This window comes from Bufo gargarizans, chromosome 7 (genome assembly GCF_014858855.1).
Source record: "Bufo gargarizans isolate SCDJY-AF-19 chromosome 7, ASM1485885v1, whole genome shotgun sequence".
Classification (NCBI taxonomy): domain Eukaryota; kingdom Metazoa; phylum Chordata; class Amphibia; order Anura; family Bufonidae; genus Bufo; species Bufo gargarizans.
In genome coordinates this window covers 74,685,081-74,712,657 of record NC_058086.1, presented here as the reverse complement: position 1 = coordinate 74,712,657, position 27,577 = coordinate 74,685,081, and the positions used below count along the sequence as shown (strand labels likewise).

General features: G+C 43.2%; 1 protein-coding gene across 1 annotated transcript in view; it reads right to left on the bottom strand.

Moving 5' to 3' along the window:
- The window catches only part of LOC122944171 (RNA binding protein fox-1 homolog 2), a 356,156-nt gene that overhangs the window by 151,919 nt on the left and 176,660 nt on the right, over window positions 1–27,577 (bottom strand). The window contains exon 12 of the mRNA XM_044302402.1: window positions 11,341–11,383. Coding sequence (XP_044158337.1) covers window positions 11,341–11,383 — 43 coding nt within the window. The remainder of the gene's footprint in view (window positions 1–11,340; window positions 11,384–27,577) is intronic.

Genomic DNA, 27,577 nt, shown 5'->3' with positions numbered 1-27,577 from the left:
GAGTACGGCGATACCAGATGTGTCACACTTTTTTGCTGCCAAGGTGGGCAAAGGGGCACATATTCCAAAGTGCACCTTTCGGATTTTGCAGGGCATTTTTTACACATTTTGATTGCAAAGTTCTTCTCACACATTTGGGCCCCTAAATTGCCAGGGCAGTATAACTACGCCACAAGTGACCCCATTTTGGAAAGAAGACACCCCAAGGTATTCCGTGAGGGGCATGGCGAGTTCCTAGAATTTTTTATTTTTTGTCGCAAGTTAGTGGAATATGAGACTTTGTAAGGAAAAAAGAAAAAAAAAGAAAAATCATCATTTTCCGCTAACTTGTGACAAAAAATAAAAAATTCTAGGAACTCGCCGTGCCCCTCACGGAATACCTTGGGGTGTCTTCTTTCCAAAATGGGGTCACTTGTGGCGTAGTTATACTGCCCTGGCAATTTAGGGGCCCAAATGTGTAAGAAGTACCTTGCAATCAAAATGTGTAAAAAATGGCCTGCGAAATCCGAAAGGTGCACTTTGGAATATGTGCCCCTTTGCCCACCTTGGCAGCAAAAAAGTGTGACACATCTGGTATCGCCGTACTCAGGAGAAGTTGGGCAATGTGTTTTGGGGTGTCATTTTACATATACCCATGCTGGGTGAGAGAAATATCTTGGCAAAAGACAACTTTTCCAATTTTTTTATACAAAGTTGGCATTTGACCAAGATATTTTTCTCACCCAGCATGGGTATATGTAAAATGACACCCCAAAACACATTCCCCAACTTCTCCTGAGTACGGCGATACCACATGTGTGACACTTTTTTGCAGCCTAGATGCGCAAAGGGGCCCAAATTCCTTTTAGGAGGGCATTTTTAGACATTTGGATCCCAGACTTCTTCTCACACTTTCGGGCCCCTAAAAAGCCAGGGCAGTATAAATACCCCACATGTGACCCCACTTTGGAAAGAAGACACCCCAAGGTATTCAATGAGGGGCATGGCGAGTTCCTAGAATTTTTTTTTTTTTTTGCATAAGTTAGCGGATATTGATTTTTTCTAGTTTTTTCTCACAAAGTCTCACTTTCCGCTAACTTAGGACAAAAATTTCAATCTTTCATGGACTCAATATGCCCCTCACGGAATACCTTGGGGTGTCTTCTTTCCGAAATGGGGTCACATGTGGGGTATTTATACTGCCCTGGCTTTTTAGGGGCCCTAAAGCGTGAGAAGAAGTCTGGAATATAAATGTCTAAAAATGTTTACGCATTTGGATTCCGTGAGGGGTATGGTGCGTCCATGTGAGATTTTATTTTTTGACACAAGTTAGTGGAATATGAGACTTAGTAAGAAAAAACAAAAACAAAAGCAAACAAAAAATTTCCGCTAACTTGTGCCAAAAAAAATGTCTGAATGGAGCCTTACCGGGGGGGGGGGGGGGGGGAGGGTGATCAATGACAGGGGGGTGATCACCCATATAGACTCCCTGATCACCCCCCTGTCATTGATCACCCCCCCTGTAAGGCTCCATTCAGACATCCGCATGATTTTTTACGGATCCATGGATACATGTATCGGATCCACAGAACGCATGCGGACGTCTGAATGGAGCCTTACAGGGGGGTTATCAATGACAGGGGGTGATCAGGGTAATCAGGGTGATCACCCCCCTATCACTGATCACCCCCCCCTGTAAGGCTCCATTCAGACATCCGCATGATTTTTTACGGATCCATGGATACATGTATCGTATCCACAGAACGCATGCGGACGTCTGAATGGAGCCTTACAGGGGGGTTATCAATGACAGGGGGTGATCAGGGTAATCAGGGTGATCACCCCCCTGTCACTGATCACCCCCCCTGTAAGGCTCCATTCAGACATCCGCATGATTTTTTACGGATCCATGGATCGGATCCACAAAACGCATGCGGACGTCTGAATGGAGCCTTACAGGGGGGTTATCAATGACAGGGGGTGATCAGGGTAATCAGGGTGATCACCCCCCTGTCACTGATCACCCCCCCTGTAAGGCTCCATTCAGACATCCGCATGATTTTTTACGGATCCATAAAACGCATGCGGACGTCTGAATGGAGCCTTACAGGGGAGTGATCAATGACAGGGGGGTGATCAATGACAGGGGGTGATCAGGGAGTGTATATGGGTGATCACCCGCCTGTCATTGATCACCCCCCTGTAAGGCTCCATTCAGACGTCCGTATGCTTTTTGCGGATCCGATCCATGTATCCGTGGATCCGTAAAAATCATACGGACGTCTGAACGGAGCCTGACAGGGGGGTGATCAATGACAGGGCGGTGATCAATGACAGGGGGGTGATCAGGGAGTTTATATGGGGTGATCATGGGTGATCAGGGGTTTATAAGGGGTTAATAAGTGACGGGGGGGGGGGGGGGGGGGTGTAGTGTAGTGTAGTGTTTGGTGCGACTGTACTGACCTACCTGAGTCCTCTGGTGGTCGATCCTAACAAAAGGGACCACCAGAGGACCAGGTAGGAGGTATATTAGACGCTGTTATGAAAACAGCGTCTAATATACCTGTTAGGGGTTAAAAAATTCGGATCTCCAGCCTGCCAGCGAGCGATCGCCGCTGGCATGCTGGAGATCCACTCGCTTACCTTCCGTTCCTGTGAGCGCGCGCGCCTGTGTGCGCGCGTTCACAGGAAATCTCGCGTCTCGCGAGATGACGCCTATTGGCGTTAGTGTGACCTGGGAGAGCCGCCGCGATGACGCCTTTCGGCGTTAGCGTGGCGGCAAGCGGTTAAAGAATAATTATTTTGGTAATAAACAGTACTATAATTATATATCGTCAGGGAGTGCATGTCAGCTCATACTTTTACTTTGTTTTTGGTTTGTGTTGTTCCGCCATTTTATTAAGTGCCACTCTGTTAAATTAGTGCTGCATACAGAACAGAGGCAAGAATAATTCTATGAACAGTACTGGACTCAATCACATGACAGCAGATTCTGGGTCTTAGTCCATTTAGACACAAGTCTTCCATTTACCCCTACACCCAGAGGCTCAAATATTTTGTGATCTCTTGGGAGGTACAGAAATACACAGTAGTAACAATATTAAAGTAGAAATAAAAAAACTAAAACACAACCCAAACTGTAATCAAGGTCTATAAACAATACCTTAAAGTGAACCTGTACTTTCCCAAAATGTTAACTAAAGTCATGACCTTGAAGTATATATGGTTCTTCTGTGCCTAGAATTGCATCTCATACCTTTTCTATTGTTTGCCTGACACCCCTGTTCCTGCTGAACCCTCTCTTGCAGTACATAAGTTCTGGGGTTGTCCCACAGTTCAGAAGTCTGCCAGCACTATACATGTTGAGGCTTCCTGTCCTTAAAGGATAACAGTCATATTTTTATTTTTGCTGCTAAAGTGTAGGGCAAGTGATGGGTAACAATTTAGCAATAGACTTTATTTAGCCAAAACGTTTATTTTTGGTAGAAAACTGGGGCTGAAATGGCCTTTAGCAGCACTCCTCAAAAGAGCGTTGCTAAGGGCCATCCGTCCATTAGAAAAGACGCGCTGTGCAGACGCTGTGCTTCTGACTCGTGCTTCCCTGGGAGGCAGAAGGCTAGGCACAGGAGTCTTAGGAGTTAAAATGACATTTATATTCCCCCTATTATCACAGGGATCGCAGGTCAGTGAATGTTACGGAGCATTAGATTGCATAGAAAGGAGGAATATAAATGTCATTTTAACTCCCAAGTCTCCTGTGCCCAGCCTTCTGTCTCCCAGGGAAGCACGAGTCAAGAGCAGAGCGTCTGCACAGCCTGTCTTTTCTAATGGACGGATGGACCTTAACAACACTCTTTTGAAGAGTGCTGCTAAGGGCCATTTTGAGCCCCAGTTTTCTACCAAAAATAAATGTTTTGGCTAAATAAAGTATATTGCTAAATTGTTACCCATCACTCGCCCTACACTTTAGCAAAAAAAAAAAAAAGACAGTTATCCTTTAACTGCCTAAGAGTGCTCACGGTACAGATTTATTCCCTAAGAAACAAGTCCTCTTCTATCATGCTTTTAGGTGCTTTGTTATATTACAGTATGTCCAGAGGAAAAAATAGGGGATAACCGCCATAATCCATTTACTTTGCAGAGGCTGTGTGTTTAGTAAAGTATAGGAACAGGGATGAATGAGATGTTGATGTAAACATGGGGAAGAGAGCTGATAGCAGGCAGACAGGCGAGTGATCTTGCACTCATCCATCACTTCCCAAACAGTCTACGCACTAAGATGGTGCGATCACTCACAACTATGTCTGATTTACAGCTCGCTCTCTTCCGGATCAGCATCTCCGTTCATTCCTGCTTTTACAGAACGAAAGAATGCTGATTGAATCAAATTAAAAGGTGTGTGAATGTATTGATGATATATGTACAGGATTAGAATATTAGAGCGAAAGAATACGTTTATTGGCGAAAACTTGACAACTGAAAGGAGGATCTAGTACCATGTTGGGCTGCCTCTAGTCTGGATACAAGATTAGATAATTGGGTATGGAGGCATACAGGTTCTGTATGGTAACCTGCAGAATATATGCCCACATATATTACAGTCAGGCCTGTAGATCTTGCACACTTGTAGGCTGCTGAAGTTGGCATCCTATACATACTCTAGTGGTGATAAATCTGGTGACCGGAGAAGCCAAATTAAGTACTGCAATCCAACAGTGACCTTCTTAAGGAACCCTTGCTGTCTGTGGGTGTGAATCACCCTGCTGAAAAAAAAAAATTGAGTTAAGAGCTCTGAAATTAGAGGCAACACATGCAGGATGTCCTGAATGCATTGCTAAAGATTAAATGGTTCCAGTTTGTAGCAGTCCTGGTTTTGGATCCACAACACCACTACATATGAAGGAGATTGTAGCCGACTGGCAAATGGTAGAAAACGTAATGGATACCATAACACCAAGTTTCATTCTGCTAAGCACCAGGAAATAGTACAGGCAGAGACAGGTGTGTTACGAAGACGTCACCTGTGTCTGGATGGTGGACAACAAAACTGTGGGAGATGCTCATGCTAGATAGCAGATCATATGATTTCATTACCCTCTACTAGAGGTCTGTCTGGCCCGTCCAAAGCCTGTCCACCGAGTTCCCTAGTGTAACCACTGCTCCAAAAACCTAACAGCAAGATCAGAAAGGCCTAGATGGGAGGCAATTCGTTAAATGACCACCTTTTTTCTATCAAATGATGTGCCTTGTCTCAAGGTCTGTCAACTGGGCAAAATGACAGAGTGCGTCAAAAAGGCGTGTCTAGCATACAACGATGTTTCAACAAATGGAACAGACCATCTGCAATCATTCACATCTCTGCCTAAGAGACAACTGGCTGTAGAGTTCATCAGCAATATGACACTGCAGAAGTTGTGTACAGTAGAAACAGAACTAAGCAGGCAGGACATTGTCCAGAAGCTCTGTATAACGCAGGGCACAAAGGACAAGCCCCCATTTCCTAAAACCCTTCTCAATGTCTCTGCTGCTAGAGATGGACATAAAGGCTATGGACATCTTTGGGGCATTTTTTTTGCATTGTATTCATTATGAGCTAAAAATAATTTTTAAAAATGGGTCTTCATTAAAACTATTGACTTGCTTTCTATATACAATCTTGAGATTCTCTAGTAGCATGCTCTTAGGCATCTCAGCTGACTGCTCCTTATCTCTCTGACCTTATAAACACTCACAGTTCACACTACACTCACCTAAAGAATTATTAGGAACACCATACTAATACGGTGTTGGACCCCCTTTTGCCTTCAGAACTGCCTTAATTCTACGTGGCATTGATTCAACAAGGTGCTGATAGCATTCTTTAGAAATGTTGGCCCATATTGATAGGATAGCATCTTGCAGTTGATGGAGATGTGAGGGATGCACATCCAAAGCACGAAGCTCCTATTCCACCACATCTCAAAGATGCTCTATTGGGTTGAGATCTGGTGACTGTGGGGGCCATTTTAGTACAGTGAACTCATTGTCATGTTCAAGAAACCAATTTGAAATGATTCGAGCTTTGTGACATGGTGCATTATCCTTCTGGAAGTAGCCATCAGAGGATGGGTACATGATGGTCATGAAGGGATGGACATGGTCAGAAACAATGCTCAGGTAGCCCGTAGCATTTAAACGATGGCCAATTGGCACTAAGGGGCCTAAAGTGTGCCCAGAAAACATCCCCCACACCATTACACTACCACCACCAGCCTGCACAGTGGTAACAAGGCATGATGGATACATGTTCTCATTCTGTTTACGCCAAATTCGGACTCTACCATTTGAATGTCTCAACATAAATCGAGACTCATCAGACCAGGCAACATTTTTCCAGTCTTCAACAGTCCAATTTTGGTGAGCTCGTGCAAATTGTAGCCTCTTTTTCCTATTTGTAGTGGAGATGAGTGGTACCCAGTGGGGTCTTCTGCTGTTGTAGCCCACCTTTCTTTCCCATTCTGACATTCAGTTTGGAGTTCAGGAGATTGTCTTGACCAGGACCACAACCCTACATGCATTGAAGCAACTGCCATGTGATTGGTTGACTAGATAATCACATTAATGAGAAATAGAACAGGTGTTCCTAATAATTCTTTAGGCGAGTGTAGTTATTGTAAGCCAATACCAGCAGCAAAGCCTACTCACCGAGATAAGGCATAATTGGAAAAAAAATCCTCCCGTTAGGCTACTTTCACACCTGCGTTCAGGTGTCCGCTCGCGAGCTCCGTTTGAAGGGGCTCACAAGCGGCCCTGAACGGAGGCGGATCCACTGAGAATGCATCCGCCTGCCAGCGCTCAGCCTCCGCTCCGCTCAGTGAGCGGACACCTGAACGCTGCAAGCAGCGTTCGGGTGTCCGCCTGGCCGTGCGGAGGCGAGCGGATCCGTTCCGACTTACAATGTAAGTCAATGGGGACGGATCCGCTTGAAGATGACACCATATGGCTCAATCTTCAAGCGGATCCATCCCCCATTGACTTTCAATGTAAAGTCTGAACGGATCCGCTCAGGCCACTTTCACACTAAGAAAATTTTTCTAAGTTATAATGCAGACGGATCCGTTCTGAACGGAGCCACCGTCTGCATTAATATGAGCGGATCCGTTCAGAACGGATCCGATCGAACGCTAGTGTGAAAGTAGCCTTATGTGTTTTTGAAATATGTAAATTATAGTGAGCACTCAATATCTGTGGTCATATATTAGGTCTGTTAATATAACTACTTTATTAGATCATGAAATTATGCATACAATAGATAGGACAATATAAAATATAGTACCTTAAAATTATAAATATAAATAATAAAATATGGAGAAACACAATTTGTTATACTGATAAGAAATTGGTCACTTAAGATTAGTATTGTGTCCTTATAGAGGCTGCAATTTTGTTCTTATGGGTGTTGCAACATTGTTCCCAACGTTAAATGTCTCAGTTATCACTGGTATATCCGTGAGTGTAGTTAACCAGAAGTACTCACTGTTTGGGGTCCGGCTCGTGTGTAACTGTCCGTGGTGGCGTCCCACCGTGGGTCAGTGCACTCACCCGATGTGGCGTTTTTGGAGTATCTTCCGATGTTCACGGTCCGCGGTGTTGTTACGGTAATCCTGCTCCCCAAGAAACCGCTGTGCGTCCCACGTGTAGCTGGCGTCCTGCTTTTTTGCTGACACTACACGTGATCAGGGCGCCGGGGAGGTCTTTACCCGATGCAAGGTTGTGGGATATCTCCCGATGTTCAAAGTCTGCGATTACGGTAATCCTGCTTCCAGGTAGCCGCTGTGTGTCCCACGTGTGGCTGGCGTCCTGCGCTTTTTGCCGGCACTCCACGTGATCAGGGCGCCGATGAAGTCTCTACCTGTGATTGGTTCAAGACTCCTGTGATGAATTAGGAATAGTTTCGATCACCGTCTATGCGGTCGTGTCCGTGGTTACGTGTGCTGATCAGCTCCGATGGGTTAAAGTGTCCAGTCGTCTATAAGGATCCCAACCGCTATACGCGTTTCAAGGTCTCTGACCTCTTCCTCAGTAGCACTCAGTGCTACTGAGGAAGAGGTCAGAGACCTTGAAACGCGTATAGCGGTTGGGATCCTTATAGACGACTGGACACCTTAACCCATCGGAGCTGATCAGCACACGTAACCACGGACACGACCGCATAGACGGTGATCGAAACTATTCCTAATTCATCACAGGAGTCTTGAACCAATCACAGGTAGAGACTTCATCGGCGCCCTGATCACGTGGAGTGCCGGCAAAAAGCGCAGGACGCCAGCCACACGTGGGACACACAGCGGCTACCTGGAAGCAGGATTACCGTAATCGCAGACTTTGAACATCGGGAGATATCCCACAACCTTGCATCGGGTAAAGACCTCCCCGGCGCCCTGATCACGTGTAGTGTCAGCAAAAAAGCAGGACGCCAGCTACACGTGGGACGCACAGCGGTTTCTTGGGGAGCAGGATTACCGTAACAACACCGCGGACCGTGAACATCGGAAGATACTCCAAAAACGCCACATCGGGTGAGTGCACTGACCCACGGTGGGACGCCACCACGGACAGTTACACACGAGCCGGACCCCAAACAGTGAGTACTTCTGGTTAACTACACTCACGGATATACCAGTGATAACTGAGACATTTAACGTTGGGAACAATGTTGCAACACCCATAAGAACAAAATTGCAGCCTCTATAAGGACACAATACTAATCTTAAGTGACCAATTTCTTATCAGTATAACAAATTGTGTTTCTCCATATTTTATTATTTATATTTATAATTTTAAGGTACTATATTTTATATTGTCCTATCTATTGTATGCATAATTTCATGATCTAATAAAGTAGTTATATTAACAGACCTAATATATGACCACAGATATTGAGTGCTCACTATAATTTACATATTTCTTTACTGTTAACCCCTTATGTGGTTGGGGTGAACCACATCATAGTTAGAGCACCGAACCTGGTAAGCAGAAGGGTGAGCCACTATAAACTTATATTAATCACTTATGTGTTTTTGAGCCTCACCTGGTTTTGGCTCAAATTAACTGATGGAATTACTGACTAAGTAACTGTAGGAAGTGTGATCTCAGACTCAGTAATTTTGTAATTAGGGTTATTAGATGGCTGCACAAAGTGAAAGTATGATTATCACAGCTAGGCAGAAGTTAGCCCATTATGACAAATCTGCTGAATATTTTTTAAAGACCAATTGAAAAAATAAATAAAATTTAAGCACAAAATAAGTAAAATGCAATCATAAAAAATTGCCCCTGAAGGTGTAGATGGCCTTTTATTTAACATGCAGTAGTGGGCAGTAATTTAGCAGGAAGTGAGACCCCTAGTGGCCAGCAATTTAGGGTGTTTCCTTCTTAAAAAAATAAATAAAAAAAATGAATAAAAATGAATAAATAAAAATGTTTTTGTTAAAGCGATTAACATTTTTACTATTTTGGACATCGGCTATCATAAGCTTTGTGCAAGTATAGTGACTGTGCAGTGCTATTATGTTGAATACCTCAGGATAGGTCAGCTATATCAGATCAGTGGAGTCTGCCTCCCAGCAGCCCTGCTAATCAGCTGTTTAACTGCACGCCATCTAGATCACAGTGGCGGTGCAGTGTAACTACAACTTCTCACCCCAGTCACTTGGTCAGGACGAGCAATTGTGATAACTCTTTACGGCTACTTTCACACTTTCGGTAGGACGGATCCGGCAGGCTGGTCTCCCTGTCTGATTCATCCTTCCGCTGTTTCGCCATATTGCCGCTCCGTCCCCATTGACTATAATTCGGCGGCGGTCCGGTGATACGGCGAAACAGCGGAAGGACGGATCCGACAGGGAGACCAGCCTGCCGGATCCGTCCTGCCGCAAGTGTGAAAGTACTCTACTACAAGTTAGAGGGCATGCAGTTAAACAGTGAAGAGTTCACAGTGCTCGCACGAGCACCACAGCTGATCGGAGAGGTGGGAACAGCCAGACCCCAGCTAGTCTTATATTAAGGAGTTCAATATAAATTTTTCCAATACGTTGCCTGGATGGGTCTAATTGCAGCAGGTCCCAAGGTGAAGTGGATCCTTATTCACAAAATCCAGTACATATATGAAGGGGGCCACCGACTTCCAGCAAGCACACACTAGCTTCGTTAGGCGTTTCCATTAACATCCTGTGAGGTATTAGAGAAGAAACACACACACACCTAACGAGAGAAACCGTGCAGAGAACCTACTGGTTGGCTTTTTTTGAGGCGCATATTCTACTTATACACATGTGAGTACAATATTGAGAGGCGGGACGGCTGGTTGTTGCAGTGCTTCACTATGTGTGTGTCTTCTCTAACGCTGGGTTCACACCCGAGCGTTTTACAGCGCGTTCCTACGCGCTGTAAAACGCACAACAGGCAAGAACCAATGATTCCCTATGGGAAGGGTTCACACCTGGGCGTTTTACAGCGCGTACGATCGCGCTGTAAAACGCCCGACGCTCAAACAAGTACAGGAGCTTTTTTTGGCGCGTTTGGGCCATAGACTCTTTGGACAACACTGCTGTCAATCACCCAAACGTGCGTCAAACGCGCGTTCACTATTAAAAAAAACGTGCATAAAACGCGCGACAAAAACGCGCATAGAAACGCGCGTTTGAGAAACGCCTAGGTGTGAACCCAGCGTAATACCTCACAGGATGTTAATGGAAAGAAACGCCTAACGAAGCTGAAAGTCGGTGGAAGACGTTTATCAGTTTTATATTTATGACCTATCCTGAGGATAGGTCGTCAATATACTAGCGCTACACAACCCCTTTAGTCTTACTAATGCCATACACCAAAACAGCCATTATACAGAGGGAATACCATGCATGCATCTAACTAATGCAGTGTAAACCAGCAAAAACCTAGAAGAACAAAAACATTTGACAAACCTTCCCACATACTGGTTAGGTGTGAAAATCAAAGCCCTCACACCAGACCAGCAAGAAAGCTGTCAACACTGCAGTGTTGCACAAACATAAAAAGGAATATGTCAGCTAAACATTATGCCTTCGTTACAATTTGTAGAATGATTATTCTGCAGATACTATAAACGGCTCTTGGTACAAGATTCCTTGAATTTTATAGCATGTACATTTCTTTCAACACATCTTCATTTCACAAATGACAGTCTAAGCATACCTTTGTTCTGCTTATGATTTCAAAGGCTCTGTTCCCTTCTCCAACAAGGCATTAATTATGGGTTAGTAATTTAAATCTCGTCTCACAGCAATCTGCACTCTGATTGGTTGGCAAAAAAGGGGAAGGAAGGCCATGTGGAAGGGCGCCTACCTGAGGTAGTTTAGGGTTTAAGATTGATTCCTGTAAGACTAGTCTATAACAGAACAAAAACAATATTGAAACCCTGACATAAGCATAAGAGGTCAATTATAACATGATAATCGTTGAATAGAGAACTCCCTGTGGAAGAAAAGTGATTGAAAATGAAACCATGCCCTCTTCCCATTCACTCAATGGCCCACACATTCCAAAGTGATTGGAAAGGAGCAAGCCAGCCAGTATCACTCAGATAGTAAATACAAGCAGGTTAAAATTGCCTTTAAAAAACACATGTACCCCCTTTACCCAAGATTACACAAATCTAAACACTGCAGGATAGAAAAGGCTAGGATTGGAGGCCCAAAGTATGGAAAAGGAGAGGAGCAGCACACAAAAGCATTAAATACTAATTGTGCTGAGGACATACATAGTGTGTGTGTGTGTATTTAAAAAATAAATTATATCTATATTATATATATATATATATATATATATATATATATATATATATATACACACACACACATATATATATATATATATACACATACATACATATATATATACACACACACACACACACACACACATATATATATATATATATATATACACACATATATATATATATATACACATACATACATATACACACACACACACACACACACACACACACACATATACACACACACATATACACACACATACACGTTATTCAATCTCAGTCCTGAGCTAAAATAGTAGAATGAAATAGGAAACCAGTACTTTGAAGATTGCGATTCCTGCTCCACTGGAGCCAGAGCAATTGACGGTAGCGGGGAGGCGACCATTACATGCATTAAAACTCTTCAAACTATTAAAGTTTTGTCAACTGCCATCACAAGGACACCGACCTTTTCCCAAAGTCTACTATTCCAACAGCCAGAGAAGTGTTTAAAAAAACAGCATGCCTGCATTCTCAGACAACACCAACCAATGTTACAAAAGGGAAAGAAAATCATGATTAAATGAGACAATGATGGACTACACTAATGTTTAAAGGCACAATAAAAAAATAAGAAAAGAAAAAAAGGATGTGATATGGATGGGAAGTAAGGCTGGCTTGCATAGGCAAAGAGGAAAGGGGAAGTGGGAAGGCTGGGTGGAATTATAATTGATCAATATCTAAGGGTTTTCAAAATGTATCTGGTATTTTCAAATTCTTTGTTGCATACTTACATATAATTCAGTGCCATAAAATCCATCCTGATATAGCACACTATAGAAATCACACCAGGAAAGGGGGTGGGTAAAAATGATAAAAAAAAAACAAACACATTCCAGTTATTAACAGCAGCTGCATGCATCATGCCATATAATCATAAGCAAGCAAGAGATGTATGAATAACCCTTTCATCCCCCTAACCACAAATCAACAGCACCTCTGATGTAATCCATACCACCCCAAATGAAAGTACAACCTTCAGCACAAAAGTTGTTTACTAAAGTGACTTTAAAAAGAGCCTGTTGCCATGAAATGCAGTGCAATTTGTAGGCATCATGTTGAAGCAGGAGCAGATCGATATACAGTTTTGCAGTCAGTCTTATTAGTTGATAGCATTCTTTATGTGCCCCCCCTCCACAAGTAAACCCCACTCCTGCAGCTAGTCAAGATAGCCCTCTCAGACCACCGCTGTCAGTTTACTACACATATATACTGTATGTCATTGCAATGTATATAATGTTCTATAATACTGTTATGGGGGTCCTGAATCAGGAGTTCACCTCTGGAACCCGCACTCATCTTCAGAACGTGCCTCCCAAAGTGAAGGAGAGCACACCGAACAAGCTCACCCTTCACTTCTATTGGCCTGCCAAAAATAGCTGACAGAGCTTCCCGTAGAGGTGAATGGAGAGAATCCTGCGCATGCATGGCCACCTCTCAGTTCACAGATATGGGACTGCTAGAAAATACTCCCAGAGCTGTGAAAGGAGCGTAGTTGCACTTGCCCGAAGCACTCCCCTTTACATTAGAGGGCCTTTTCTTGAGATATGATCAGTTCCCAGAGGTGGAAGTTGCAACAATCTGAGAATGGGGTCATATCCTAGCGATATGCCACATATGTCTGAGATTTGAATACCCTTTTATTTCAGAAAGAGCAGAGGTTTAAAAGTATAAATTTCAAGTTACCGATTCTCCCCCCCCCCCCCCCATAAAACTATATAATCAAATCTGCTCACCTTCTCCTGCTGTATTACACACTGTCTGCAGATTGCACTGCATTTAAGTGGTAACAAGTTCTCCAAGTTAACCTTTTTTGCATAATTTTACAAATATCCACAGAAAAAAAAAAAATCAATGGCAAAAATATAGTCATGTACAGATTCTTTAATCATGGTATTTGAATTCATACTGACAAATATTTACTTTGAATAATCATTGCTTTTCTACAGCATGGTTTTAATGTGCATTATTGGTAAAGCTTAGAGGACACAAAACATCCTTTAGTTTGTTTTCAAATACACTTGATACAGCTCTACAAGTACAAAAAAAAAGAAATTTTTCTGATAATTGGTGTACTTCCTTTAGCCAAGTTCACACAAGAGCAATATGGGCAAATTCATGGGTCCATTTCTGTGCCAGTATTATGCTCATGTGAAACTGGCCTTAAACCATTTGACAATATTTGTTACATTTTAAAACTTGTAGATTTAGATATTCATATTTTACTCAAGACTCCAAGATTTTGATACAGATTACCTATCCTCAGGACTCCTCAGGATAGGACTCCCCCCCCCCCCCCCCTTCCCCCGATCAGCTGTTTAAGAAGGCATCAATGCTCCTGTGAGCGCCGCGGCCTTCTCGCATCTTAACAAGCACTGCGTCGTACATTGTATAGAGGCTATGCTTGGTATCACACTCTGCGACATTCACTTCAATGAGGCAGAGTGCGATACGAAGCACAGCCACTATACAATGTACATCCCTGTGCTTGGTAAGCAGCGAGAAGGACCTGGTGCTCACAGGAGCGCCAGTGCCTTCTCAGACAGCTGATCTGCAGGGTCCCAAGAGTCGGACCCCCACTGATCCAATGCTGATGACCTATCCTGAGACCGAGTGATAACTCATACAATATATATTACTTAACACTCACCATACTTTATTTTGAAAATGTAATTATTTTTTTTTAGGACACAAGAAGGTTTAGAATTTAGAAGCAGATTTTTAAAGTTTCAAGAAACTTCTAAAACCAACTTTTTAAAAGGACCAATTCAGTTATGAAGTCATTTTATGGAGCTTACATGATCAACACCACCCATAATTAACCCCATTTTAGAAACTAAATCCCTCAAAATAAAAAACTTTTTTTTTTTTTTTTTTTTACAAACTTTGCTAAACCTTTAGATGTTCCACAGGAATTAAGGGAAAATAGAAGTGAAATTTCAAAATTTCACTTTTTTTGGCGATTTTCCTTTTTAATCTATTTTACAGTAACAGTTAAAAATTCATGGAGATGTAGCCTTGATATGTGCACCAAAACTAGAAATGCATAAAAAGAGATGGCAAAAGAATATGAGTAAGGCTACTTTCACACTAGCGTTCGTCGGTCCGCTCGTGAGCTCCGTTTGAAGGGGCTCACGAGCGGACCCGAACGCAGCCGTCCAGCCCTGATGCAGTCTGAATGGATGCGGATCCGCTCAGACTGCATCAGTCTGGCGGCGTTCAGCCTCCGCTCCGCTCGCCTCCGCGCGGCAGGCGGACAGCTGAACGCTGCTTGCAGCGTTCGGGTGTCCGCCTGGCCGCGCGGATCCGTCCAGACTTACAATGTAAGTCAATGGGGACGGATCCGTTTGAAGATGCCACAATATGGCTCAATCTTCAGGCGGATCCGTCCCCCATTGACTTTACATTGAAAGTCTGGACGGATCCGTACGAGGCTATTTTCACACTTAGCTTTTATATGCTAAAATAATGCAGACGGATCCGTTCTGAACGGAGCCTCCGTCTGCATTATTATGATCGGATCCGTTCAGAACGGATCCGATCGAACGCTAGTGTGAAAGTAGCCTGAGATGGCAACCAGATTCCACATTCCATTTTTCTAAGCTCCTTTGGAAAATGAATTGCTTAGTTTCCCATAGCAACCTGAGTGAGCCTGCTTTCCTTTGCACTGGTTTTGACAAATCTCCCCCTATGAGTACAAGATTCATAAGTTTTTACTTCATGCAGGAGAGAAACAGATTTGAAATGGGTAATATTGGGATTTATGGATTTAGGGTCCATTCACACGTCCGTATGTGTTTTGCAGACAGTGGCAATGTGCGTTTCACATTTTGCGGACCGCACATCGCCGGCAGCCTCATAGAAAATGCCTTTTCTTGTCCACATATGCGGACAAGAATAGGCAAATGCGGACAGCACATTCCAGCCCCATTGAAAATGAATGGGTCCACACCGGTTCTGCAAAATTGCAGACCCATTTTGCGGATGTGTGAATGGATCCCAAGTCCCTTTAACCTTTGATGTTCCTTAAAACAGGACTGTTGATGTGAAAGGTGCCAAAGCCATAACTGTTAAAACCTCCTCTAAAACCTAAGTGTATCTTATGGAAAGGCGAGTCTTACAGCAAAAAAAAAAAAAAAGCAGCACTTATCTCTCAAAAAGCACTGAGAGCTATGGGGAATGTATATTGCGGATGTGCTAGCGGCGATCTAGCAGCGCATGTCCGCAGCTCTATAGGCAAAATCCAGGTGGCAAAATCCCTTTAATGGAATTTCCTGGTAACAGGCTTCATTTATTTACGCAATGCAGTATCATACAGTTTAACCAAAAGCACAGCAATGCATTTGTAGTGTTTAATCTAATATATATAAAGCTGAGTGTATGTGTGCATGTCCGCTAAAGGAATCCACACCGTTGCATTTACAATCACGGAAATGTGGCACACAGGTAAATCAGGTGCCTGGGAAGGTTTTAGGCCGAGTCTCCACACTCTAGCATGTACCGTTCCTGAGATATTCCCCCAAAAAATTATTATTAGCAATAGAAGCCTGATTACATGACCCTTATCAGCTAATAGAAGCTTGCAGACCCTCTCCACATACACACAGTTTTACACCAGGTTTCCATCAACAACCCAGTCATTTTTCTTCACTGCTGTAGGTCCGTTTTAAATGGGATGACACTTAAGGAGGGAATTGCTGTGGAGGTCCCAGTTCAGGGGGCAAGTAGAGTGGCCTAAAAGACAGACTTAAAAACCCCACCCCCAGGTCCCACTAAGCCACACCCCTGGCCCAGGTAGGCCCCCCCTCCCACTCCACAGCTGACTGGGATTGAAAAAAATGAAGGTAAAAATCAACTTCTCTCAGCTGCAGAGGTGGGAAGGAGACTTTCTCCCTTCAGCTCATACTCAGACACCACAGTGCTGCTGTCTAAAGGTGAGCTGTTCAAAAGGACATCCCCGTGTCCGTCCAGGCCGAGTCTGAAAGACGGACTGTCCGGCCTAAAACCACGGTTCTGGCCACGAGGTCCAGTGCACATCTTGTCTAATGTATACAGTCCGGGAACAGCAGTTTGAGGCTACATGCACATGAACGTTGTTTGTTTCCATGTCAGTTCCTTTTTTTTTTTTTTTACGGATAGGATGCAGACCCATTCATTTCAATGGGTCTGCAAAAAATGTGGACAGCAGGTCAAGACCTGGGGCGAGGTCATGGAACTGGGGGAAGGAATGGAAGGGGTTCTACCACAAGTATTCATTCTGTGGGATATTGTCAAATCCTGACCGGTAGGTGGGTCCCAAGGACTGGAGTTGAGAAACACTGGTGTAGGATAAAAAATATAAATAAACCTCTCAATTCACTACGCTAATGCCAGAAGTCTGACTAAACTGGGAAATTGGAATTAGTGATGTGTGAGGACAACTGACATAGTGGGAATAACCGAGACATGGCTAGATAGCTATGACTGGACAGTAAGGCTAGGTCTACACAACGACATGTGTCGCGCGACACATAGGGCACAACTACACTGCAACATGTCGCACAACAATTATTAGAATGATAGTCTATGGTGTCGCACTGCGACAGTCGCAGAAAAATCTATTTCAAATGAATTTTTTGTGACTCGTCGCAGTGCGAAACCATAGACTATTATAAAAATTGTCGCGCTACAGTTGTGCGATGACTAATGTAGTCATATGGACCTAGCCTTAAAGTACAGTTAGAAAGGATCGTCAAAACCAGGGAGGGGGAGGGGTTTGCTTTTATTTCAAGTCCTGTCTAAAGCCCACACTCTGGAAAGATAAGTGACAGAGACATGAAAATGTGGAGTCACTGTGGGTAGAAATACATGGAGAAAAAAAATAATAAAATACTAATAGGAGTTTATTATAAGCCACATAATATACCAGATGGGTATCACTGATGGGCTCGAAGCACTTGTCAATCACTGGGACACTATGTAGACTTCCGGTACAGGATCCCATTCATTGCTGCCCGTTACCCCTGAGGAAGCCAGAGATACTGGCGAAACATGTCGGGGGGCAGATTTAGGTTTTAATTAGCAGGCATGTTGCCCACTGTTAGAGAGTAATAGTAGTCCGGATGTTATATTGTGACCTGTTTGGCACCAACGACAGGCCACACATTTAGGAGGACAGCAGTGTTGCCAGTCCCACATGTATTATCAGCACCTGCCTGACATTATAAGCAGGCTGTATTTTTTAGGTGGATAACGGTGTTGCTAGCCCTGAATGTGCTGACATGAACTGTCTGGCATCACCAGCAGGCTGCACATTCAGGTGACCAACAGTGTTGCCATCGTCTGTATTTAATGGCCAGTTGCTAAAGAGCACTCCCAACTGTGTGGAGGGTTGATGCCACAAATCCCCCCTCACAAATAAAGGGCAACAACTCGCAAATCTGTTGTTCTTTGCTGACAACCAGCTTGAGTCGGCATCAGCATTTACAGACGTGACAACGTACCCTGTCAGTAATAAACAGTGGCTGGGCCCGTTTACTGGTACCTGACTGGCAGTATCAGTAGCTCACACACTCCAGCCCACCGCACATATAATAAGTGCATTGTGTGTTGGCAAACTGTAGGCTGTCAAACAGCCTCTCAATCCATATAGTGGGATGAAGGCTTCAGTCTCCCACTATTGATATCTGATAATATAAATCGACAATTCCAGCTGGCATCTAGTTGGTACAACAGTTGAGGGACGTGGCAGCACAATTTGCTGTTCTCATGCTGTTTGGAGCGAGCGATTACACACATCGCCTCCAACCGGTGATATCTACCATCTCTCACAGTGGGCCGTAGACTGTGTTTTTAATACCTGTTTGTTTGTCTGTGTCCCATCACATGTGAATCACACTTACCAGTGACACTTTTTAATGAATAATATAATAAAAGTGAAGTATTAGTTTGCAATTGGGCCAAGATAGGTTTCTATTGCCCTCATAGGCATTTGTAAATATAATATACCAGAGACCACAGAAAATCTACTACTAAATGAAATGGACAAAGCGGCAAATCATGAGGTCATTATTATGGGGGACTTCAACTACCCAAATATAGACTGGGAAACTGAAACCTGTAGATCTCAAAGGAAACAGTTTCTTGGCAATAACCAAAGAATTACCTTTCCCAACTGGTTGAGAACTCAACTAGAGGGATGGCCATACTGGACTTCGTACTAACCAATAGACGTGACAGAACAGCAGATGTGCAGGTTGGGGGACACCTGGGAAATAGTGACCATAAAATAACCTTCCAACTGTCATTCAGGGAGGAACAAAAAAATACCAAAAAAAAATGCAAAAATTTAGCCAAGAGAGGTCATTGTCCCAACTGTCCTCAAAAATAAAAATAGCCACAAAATGGTATATTTTCAAAAGCATCCTAAACTCTAATTGTGAGAGGTATATACGTTATGGGAATAATAGTGAGGAAAAAAAAAAAAAACTGTGGATAAATAGAATTGTAAAGAAAGCAATAAATGACAGAAAAAACATTTAAAAATCACTAAAAAACAGGCGAAAAAGCATTGAAAAACTAAGAGAAAAAGGATAAATAAAAGCAGTCAAACTAGAGACAGATTCATTGCCGAAAAGAGTAAAACTAACCCTAAAGCGTTGTTCAATTATATAATTGGTAAGCATAAATCTGAAGGTGTCAGACCTTTACATAGTGATGAGGGGGAAGTTGCAGACCGCGACGAGGAGAAAATAAAGCTAGTAAATACTTTTTTCTCCACTGTATTCACTGAGGAATATAAACAGTCAGGTAAAATGCAGAATGTAAAAGTAAATTCCCCATTAAAAGTGCCCTGTCTGACCAAGAAAGTAGTACAGCGGCGTCATGAGGGATCGGTCATGTCAAACTAATTCAATCACTTTCTATGAGAAGGCAAGTTCTAGACTTGACTGTGGCAGATCAATGGATGTCATATCTCGACTCCGAAGCATTTGATAATGTACCACATAAAAAGGTTCGTATATAAAGTGATAATGCTTGGACTGGGAGAAAATGTATGTGGGTAAGTAACTGTCTCAGTGATGGAAAACAGAGGGTAGTTATTAACAGTACACACAGATTGCATCACCATCACTAGTGGGGGTAACACAGGGGTCAGTATTGGGCACCATCATCTTCAATATATTAATGATCTTGTAGAAGGCCTGCACAGTCAAATACATTTTTGTAGATGACACTAAACAGTCTAAACAGTCTAAAGTAATGAACACAGAAGAGGAGAGTATACTTCTACAGAGGGGTCTGGATAGATTGGAGGCTTGGGCAGAGAAGTGGCAGATGAGGTTTAACAATGACAAATGTAAGGTTATGCACATGAGAAGGAAAAATACATGTCACCAGTACATACTAAATGGTATAACTGGGTAACACTGACATGGAAAAGGACTTTGGATTCTTAGTGCAGTGTTTCCCAACCAGTGTGCCTCCAGCTGTTGCAAAACTACAACTCCCAGCATGCCCGCACAACCAAAGGCTGTCCGGGCATGCTGGAAGTTATAGTTTTGCAACAGCTGGAGGCACACTGGTTGGGAAACACTGTCTTGGTGAACAGCAAACTAAGCCGTAGAAACCAGCATCAGGCAGCTGCTGCCAAGGCCAATAGGATAATGGGTTGCATCAAAAGGGGCATAGATGCCAGTGATGAGAACATAGTCCTGCCACTTTACATATCACTAGTCAGACCACACATGGAGTACTGTGTACAGTTCTGGGCATGTATAAATATATCAGGGGTCAGTACAGAGATCTCTCTCATCATCTATTTATCCCCAGGACTGTGAGGAGGGGACATTCTCTGCGTCTGGAGGAAAGAAGGTTTGTACAGAAACATAGAAGAGGATTCTTTACGGTAAGAGCAGTGAGACTATGGAACACTCTGCCCGAGGAGGTGGTAATTGAATTCACTAAAAGGGGGCCTGGATGTACAAACCGGATTCCCAAAAAGTTGGGACACTAAACAAATTGTGAATAAAAACTGAATGCAATGATGTGGAGATGGCAAATGTCAATATTTTATTTGTAATAGAACGTAGATGACAGATCAAACGTTTAATCCGAGTAAATGTATCATTTTAAAGGAAAAATACGTGGATTCAAATTTTAACGGTGTCAACAAATCCCCAAAAAGTTGGGACAAGTAGTAATAAGAGGCTGGAAAAAGTAAATTTGAGCATAATGAAGAGCTGGAAGACCAATTAACACTAATTAGGTCAATTGGCAACATAATTGAGTATACAAAGAGCTTCTCAGAGTGGCAGTGTCTCTCAGAAGCCAAGATGGGTAGAGGATCACCAATTCCCACAATGTTGCGCAGAAAGATAGTGGAGCAATATCAGAAAGGTGTTACCCAGCGAAAAATTGCAAATACTTTGCATCTATCATCATCAACTGTGCATAACATCATCCGAAGATTCAGAGAATCTGGAACAATCTCTGTGCGTAAGGGTCAAGGCCGTAAAACCATACTGGATGCCCGTGATCTCCGGGCCCTTAAACGACACTGCACCACAAACAGGAATGCTACCGTAAAGGAAATCACAGAATGGGCTCAGGAATATTTCCAGAAACCATTGTCAGTGAACACAATCCACCGTGCCATCCGCCGTTGCCAGCTGAAACTCTACAGTGCAAAGAAGAAGCCATTTCTAAGCAAGATCCACAAGCTCAGGCGTTTTCACTGGGCCAGGGATCATTTAAAATGGAGTGTGGCAAAATGGAAGACTGTTCTGCGGTCAGACGAGTCACTATTCGAAGTTCTTTTTGGAAATCTGGGATGCCATGTCATCCGGACCAAAGAGGACAAGGACAACCCAAGTTGTTATCAACGCTCAGTTCAGAAGCCTGCATCTCTGATGGTATGGGGTTGCATGAGTGTGTGTGGAATGGGCAGCTTTCATGTCTGGAAAGGCACCATCAATGCAGAAAAATATATTCAGGTTCTAGAACAACATATGGTTCCATCCAGACGTCATCTCTTTCAGGGAAGACCCTGCATTTTTCAACAAGATAATGCCAGACCACATTCTGCATCAATCACAACATCGTGGCTGCGTAGGAGAAGGATCCGGGTACTGAAATGGCCAGTCTGCAGTCCAGATCTTTCACCTATAGAGAACATTTGGCGCATCGTAAAGAGGAAGGTGCAACAAAGAAGGCCCAAGACGACTGAACAGTTAGAGGCCTGTATTAGACAAGAATGAGAGAGCATTCCTATTTCTAAACCTGAGAAACTGGTCTCCTCGGTCCCCAGACGTCTGTTGAGTGTTGTAAGAAGAAGGGGAGATGCCACACAGTGGTGAAAATGGCCTTGTCACAACTTTTTGGGGATTTGTTGACACCATGAAATTCTGATACAACATATTTTTCCCATAAAATGGTACATTTTCTCAGTTTAAACTTTTGTTTCGTGATTTATGTTCTATTCTGAATAAAATATTAGAAGTTGGCACCTCCATATCATTGCATTCAGTTTTTATTCACGATTTGTATAGTGTCCCAACTTTTTGGGAATCCGGTTTGTATTTCTGGAGTGTAATAATATATTACAGGTTATAGTTACTAGAGATGGGTTGTTGATCCAGGGAGTTATGCTGAGGGGGCACAGCAGGGCGCAGGAGCAATATTTTAAAAAATAAGGCAGGGTGGCAGCATCAGCTGCAAGTGTTTTCTGAGCAGATTTTTCATTGCATAATCCACACAAAAATCCATCCCAAAAATACACCTAAACTCAGCCTTAAAGTACTCAGCCTTTTAACAAACTTTGCTTCAATCAATAGTACATGTGTACATGAGGTACACCATTTCTGGCCACTATGTGACAGACAGACTTTTTTTTTTCTCTCTCTGCATACTGAAAGTCAGTGGCGTACACACAATCCATGGGGACCCGGTGCGAAACTGATCCATGGGGCCCACTCCCCGTCGACCCCCCCCCAACCAGGTGTGTAGGTGTGTGTGTATATATATATATATATATAATCTCTATATATCTACACACACACACACACACACACACACACACACTAATGTGTGCTACATTATTTATTATATAGACTAGTAGCTCAGAATTGCACCAATATCCATTTACTATTACTGCCAGAACATGTTGGGTGTAGTAGTTTCAGCCCAACTGGGCAGTCACAGGTTGTAGGCTACAGAAATATAGCAGAGTTAGTTATAAAGCCATTGATAGGCCAACAAAGTATTTTACCATATGAAGGCAAAAGAAATGCATGACAAAGCCAGCTGCTACATCCAAGCATATACTAGAAGCTCAATACAAGTGCGTGCCTACACAAAAGAGCAGACAACAGAAAAACCCCCATTACTTCATAGCACAACTTAAGTCACCAGTCATAACTTTACATACATTGCCCAACTCTCAGCCCCCATCAGACCTCACTCACTCTGAAAGCCGGACCGGCTTCTTTACGCAGCGCTCTTCCTTTCTTTTCTGGCGCCTTCTCCCTGCATCTCAACGTCATGTCCGGCACACCGCACCGCCGGCTGGGGAGGAGACTCAAGGGAGGGTAGGGCTGGCAGCAAGGAAACTCAAAACTGGGGGGTGGACCCCGGGCTGGCCGCACGGGTTATACAGGCACAGGACTACTGCAGGGCGGGTCCACAGGCGGCCAGGCACCCTGGAGTGCCGGGCCCGGTCGCAAGTGCGACCCCTGTATGTACGCCCCTGCTGAAAGTCTAGTTTGCAGTTCTCCCGGACAAGGTGGGTGGAGACAAGTTGCCATCTACTGCAACCCGAAATGTAGTGGAGAAACTGCCTTCTAACCTGATTAAAAGCAGCCCAAAGATCATGGAGGACATTACAGAGAAATACTGTCCTGTATGGTTGTGAATAAAGCAACTTGGGCGGAAAGTAGAGCAAACTTTTTTAAATTTGTTGTGTCCGAATAGACTAGGATTCAGATTTGTATATTTTTTTTCCACTCTTTACCTCCTCCCTTTAAGCTCTTGACAGCAATCGCAACTAAGGTCAGAGCGACACTGACATATCTATAGGTAAGCATGTTGACCGCATTAAACAACATGTTTTCTGTGTTTTTCACTGCTGCAAAAGAGCATTGGACCAATGGGAAATGAACATGTACTGCCCCTGCATCTTACAGGTGCTTCAGGTGTCCACAATGACATGCACAATTGAAAGCAGCGGCCCATGGTCTCCGCCATGTGGCTGCACAAGGCAGAGATGGTTTTGTTTGGAGAAATAATGGTGGCTAGGTATCTTCCAGCAAGGATGATCACACACCCTCCGTTCCCTAAAAAGAGCAGAGTCAACTTGGCCAGAGGGGAGTTAAGCTTTTGCACCAGTGGATTGATTACATAGGGGATCATTTTTTTCAATCTGAAATACGCCTAAATTAGGGGCATTTCAGGCGCAGTTGCGCCACTATCTGCAACTTACCTGCTCATGCCCGGTCTAAATAAGTGGGCGAGGAAGGGGACTGGCCGGCAAGGACACTGTTTTACATATCAATGCAGCCAGGCTGCCACAAAGGAGACCAGGGAGAAGGTGGAAACCTTTTGTCCAGTTCTATTATCCCACTGGATTGAAAGATGCCGCTTCATGTGCTACAACAGAGCCATGGTGCCTATGTTTGTGTTAGAATGCCTCTGGCTTATTTTTATCCTGCATATTTTGCACACTGCAATGATTTTGTCTGCACTGTGAAGAAAAATTGGCAAAAATACTAGACCACTAGAAGCAGCTGAGCTTGGCTTAAGTCTTGTACATTTTAAAGGGGTTGTCTCACTTCAGTAAGTTGCATTTATCATGTAGAGAAAGTTAATACAAGACACTTAGTAATGTATTGTGATTGTCCATATTGCTTCCTTTGCTGGCTAGATTTATTTTTCTATTACATACACTGCTCGTTTCCATGGTTACAGACCACTCTGCAAGCCATCAGTGGTGGTTATGCTTGCACACTATAGGAAAAAGTCAGCCTCTCTGGTGGCTGGGACCATGGGAGCGCACATAGGTTAGTACTTTCTATATTGTGCAAGCACAACCACCACTGATGCATTGCAGGGTGGCCTGTAACCATGGAAACGAGCAGTGTATAAATGTGATGTGAAATGTGAAGCATGTGGATAATATTATATTAACTTTATCTACATGATAAATGGCACATATTAAAGTGAGACAACCCCTTTAAGCCTGTACCCACTGGTCCTTAAATTTTTATTTTTTAGTTTGAGGTTTTGTCCTCTGCAACCCTCCTCCTCAGATATCACCTCCTTCTCAGCACTGAAACCAGCTCCCAGGTCCTGTCCATCACAATCATCATCATAGTCCTTACCTTCCCAGACACTTTTTTTACTTTCATTGAGGGCTCCTTGCCGCGCACCCCCCCCCCCCCCCTTTGGGATTCTCCACTCTGTATTTGCCCCAACTTGCCATTGTTGCCAGGGCTAAAACTGCTCCTGCCACCACTGTGGCTACAAGTGCTACTACTGTAATCACAACCACCAACAGTGCTATGCATGGGGTCCCACTCCTCTCCTGAACCTTCTCCAAATGCTGAATCTACAGTCCCTTAAGAGATCCTCGGGATATAATTCATAATACTATGTTGGTCTGTAGGACCAAATAATCCCTTTAGGGATCTCTCTTTAGCAGTTAAAAAGCTTTACTTTATTATTTATAATATTTACTCACAAACAAACATAGATTAGAGAAAATATAAAGAAAAATTAAAACTCTCAGTTGTGAGGAGTTGGGAGACAAAAATAACCTGGTTGCCTAGTTTTTGCAACCTTTGTTGGCAATATCTTTATATATGGCTAGATACAGTTATTATCTATTATCGCATGGCGTGGTGACTGTGTGTGTGGCAGCCTCACCTTTAATTGAGATTCACTTGGAATTCTAATTATGGGTTTTGCACTGGGACTATATGCCTTATTTTATTAGGAGTGCAATTAGAGAACCTTTATTGAGGCCTCCTGTATTCAGTTATTATCATACTGGGGCTCACAAATTGTTACCAGTCCCCTGCTTTTGATACTTTAATATCTGCACAACAAATAGTTCAGATTGGCTTACAATGTTGCCTCTATTTATGCCATAGAGGTCAATGTAGCCATATCTCTGTGTCCGTACAGCTGCTAAACTTTCCTTTCCTGAACCTGCTATTCAGGCTGTCTAACACTAGGGGTAGGTACTGCACACCGCATCAACACTGTCACACTCTGCCACTATATGCTTATCTATGATCTCTGTATCTCAGCGCCAATAACTCCTCTTATTCCCTCACAGACTGCCTAAAACCGACATCACATAACTACACCCCTCCCGACATGTTTCGCCGCTGTTGCGGCTTCGTCGGGGGATGCGGGGTATATGTGTGCGCGCGCTCGCTGCGGCCTCCCTTTATGCCCTCCAGAGTCCCACCCCCCCGAAGCATGCAGCCAATCCCGTCCGTGCGTGTAGCCCGGGTCAGATGTCAGCTGCATGACGTGTAAACTGGGCGCTTGCGCTTCTCCTTTGTGGTCTCCAGTTAGTGACATCCGGTCTCCTCTTGACGATGTCAGGTAATGTTTACATGTGTGCGATAGATATCTGGTATAATAGAGAATCATACGAGATTCACCAGATGGACCAATCGATTTTAACAATACTGAATTCTTTGTAAGCGCTCATTACTCAGTATGCAGATAGTAGTTGTTACCCGATTTTTATTTTTATTTAAATTTATCTACCATATTGAATTCAAGATAGATTGATATTTTCTGGGGGGGGGGGGGGGGGGGGGGGATGATATGATAAATAGATATGCAGTACTACCATAGCTTTCAATTTCGATTTTAATAATCAAGCTTATTTTTATTATTATTTTATTTATATATTTCTTATTTTTTATATTTATTTATAAATATTTTTTATTTATTTTTTATATATATGGTCTATGATTTTATTGGGTCACTTCTCATTGTATATGGTCCCTCTTTTAGGGATCTATCATCACCTCCCTGATCGTTTCGTCATCCCAAGGATTCATCATATCAAATTTATATATTATATTGGTTTCATACCAAATATTAATATTTGATTTTGATTGATTAAATTCGGTTTTTTATTTTTATTTATATTTATTGTGTCATTATTACTGAAGCCAAAAATTAATGGGTAGAGTTTATTATATGAAAATGAGGGTTGGTGGGTAAATTTCTGGGAATTTTGTGAAGCAATGTGGATAATATTATATTAACTTTATCTACATGATAAATGGCACATATTAAAGTGAGACAACCCCTTAAAGCCTGTACCCACTGGTCCTTAAATTTTTAGTTTGAGGTTTTGGCCTCTGCAATGCCCCCACCCTCCTCCTCAGATATCACCTCCTTCTCAGCACTGAAACCAGCTCCCAGGTCCTGTCCATCACATAATCATCATCATAGTCCTTACCTTCCCAGACACTTGTTTTACTTTCATTGAGGGCTCCTTGCCGCGCACCCCCCCCCCCCTTGGGATTCTCCACTCTGTATTTGCCCCAACTTGCCATTGTTGCCAGGGCTAAAACTGCTCCTGCCACCACTGTGGCTACAAGTGCTACTACTGTAATCACTACCACCAACAGTGCTATGCATGGGGTCCCACTCCTCTCCTGAACCTTCTCCAAATGCTGACACACGAGATAGATTATATAGATATTTATGAGAAATCAACGCAGCACTCTTCTTTGCAAAAAAAAATACAACGCAATC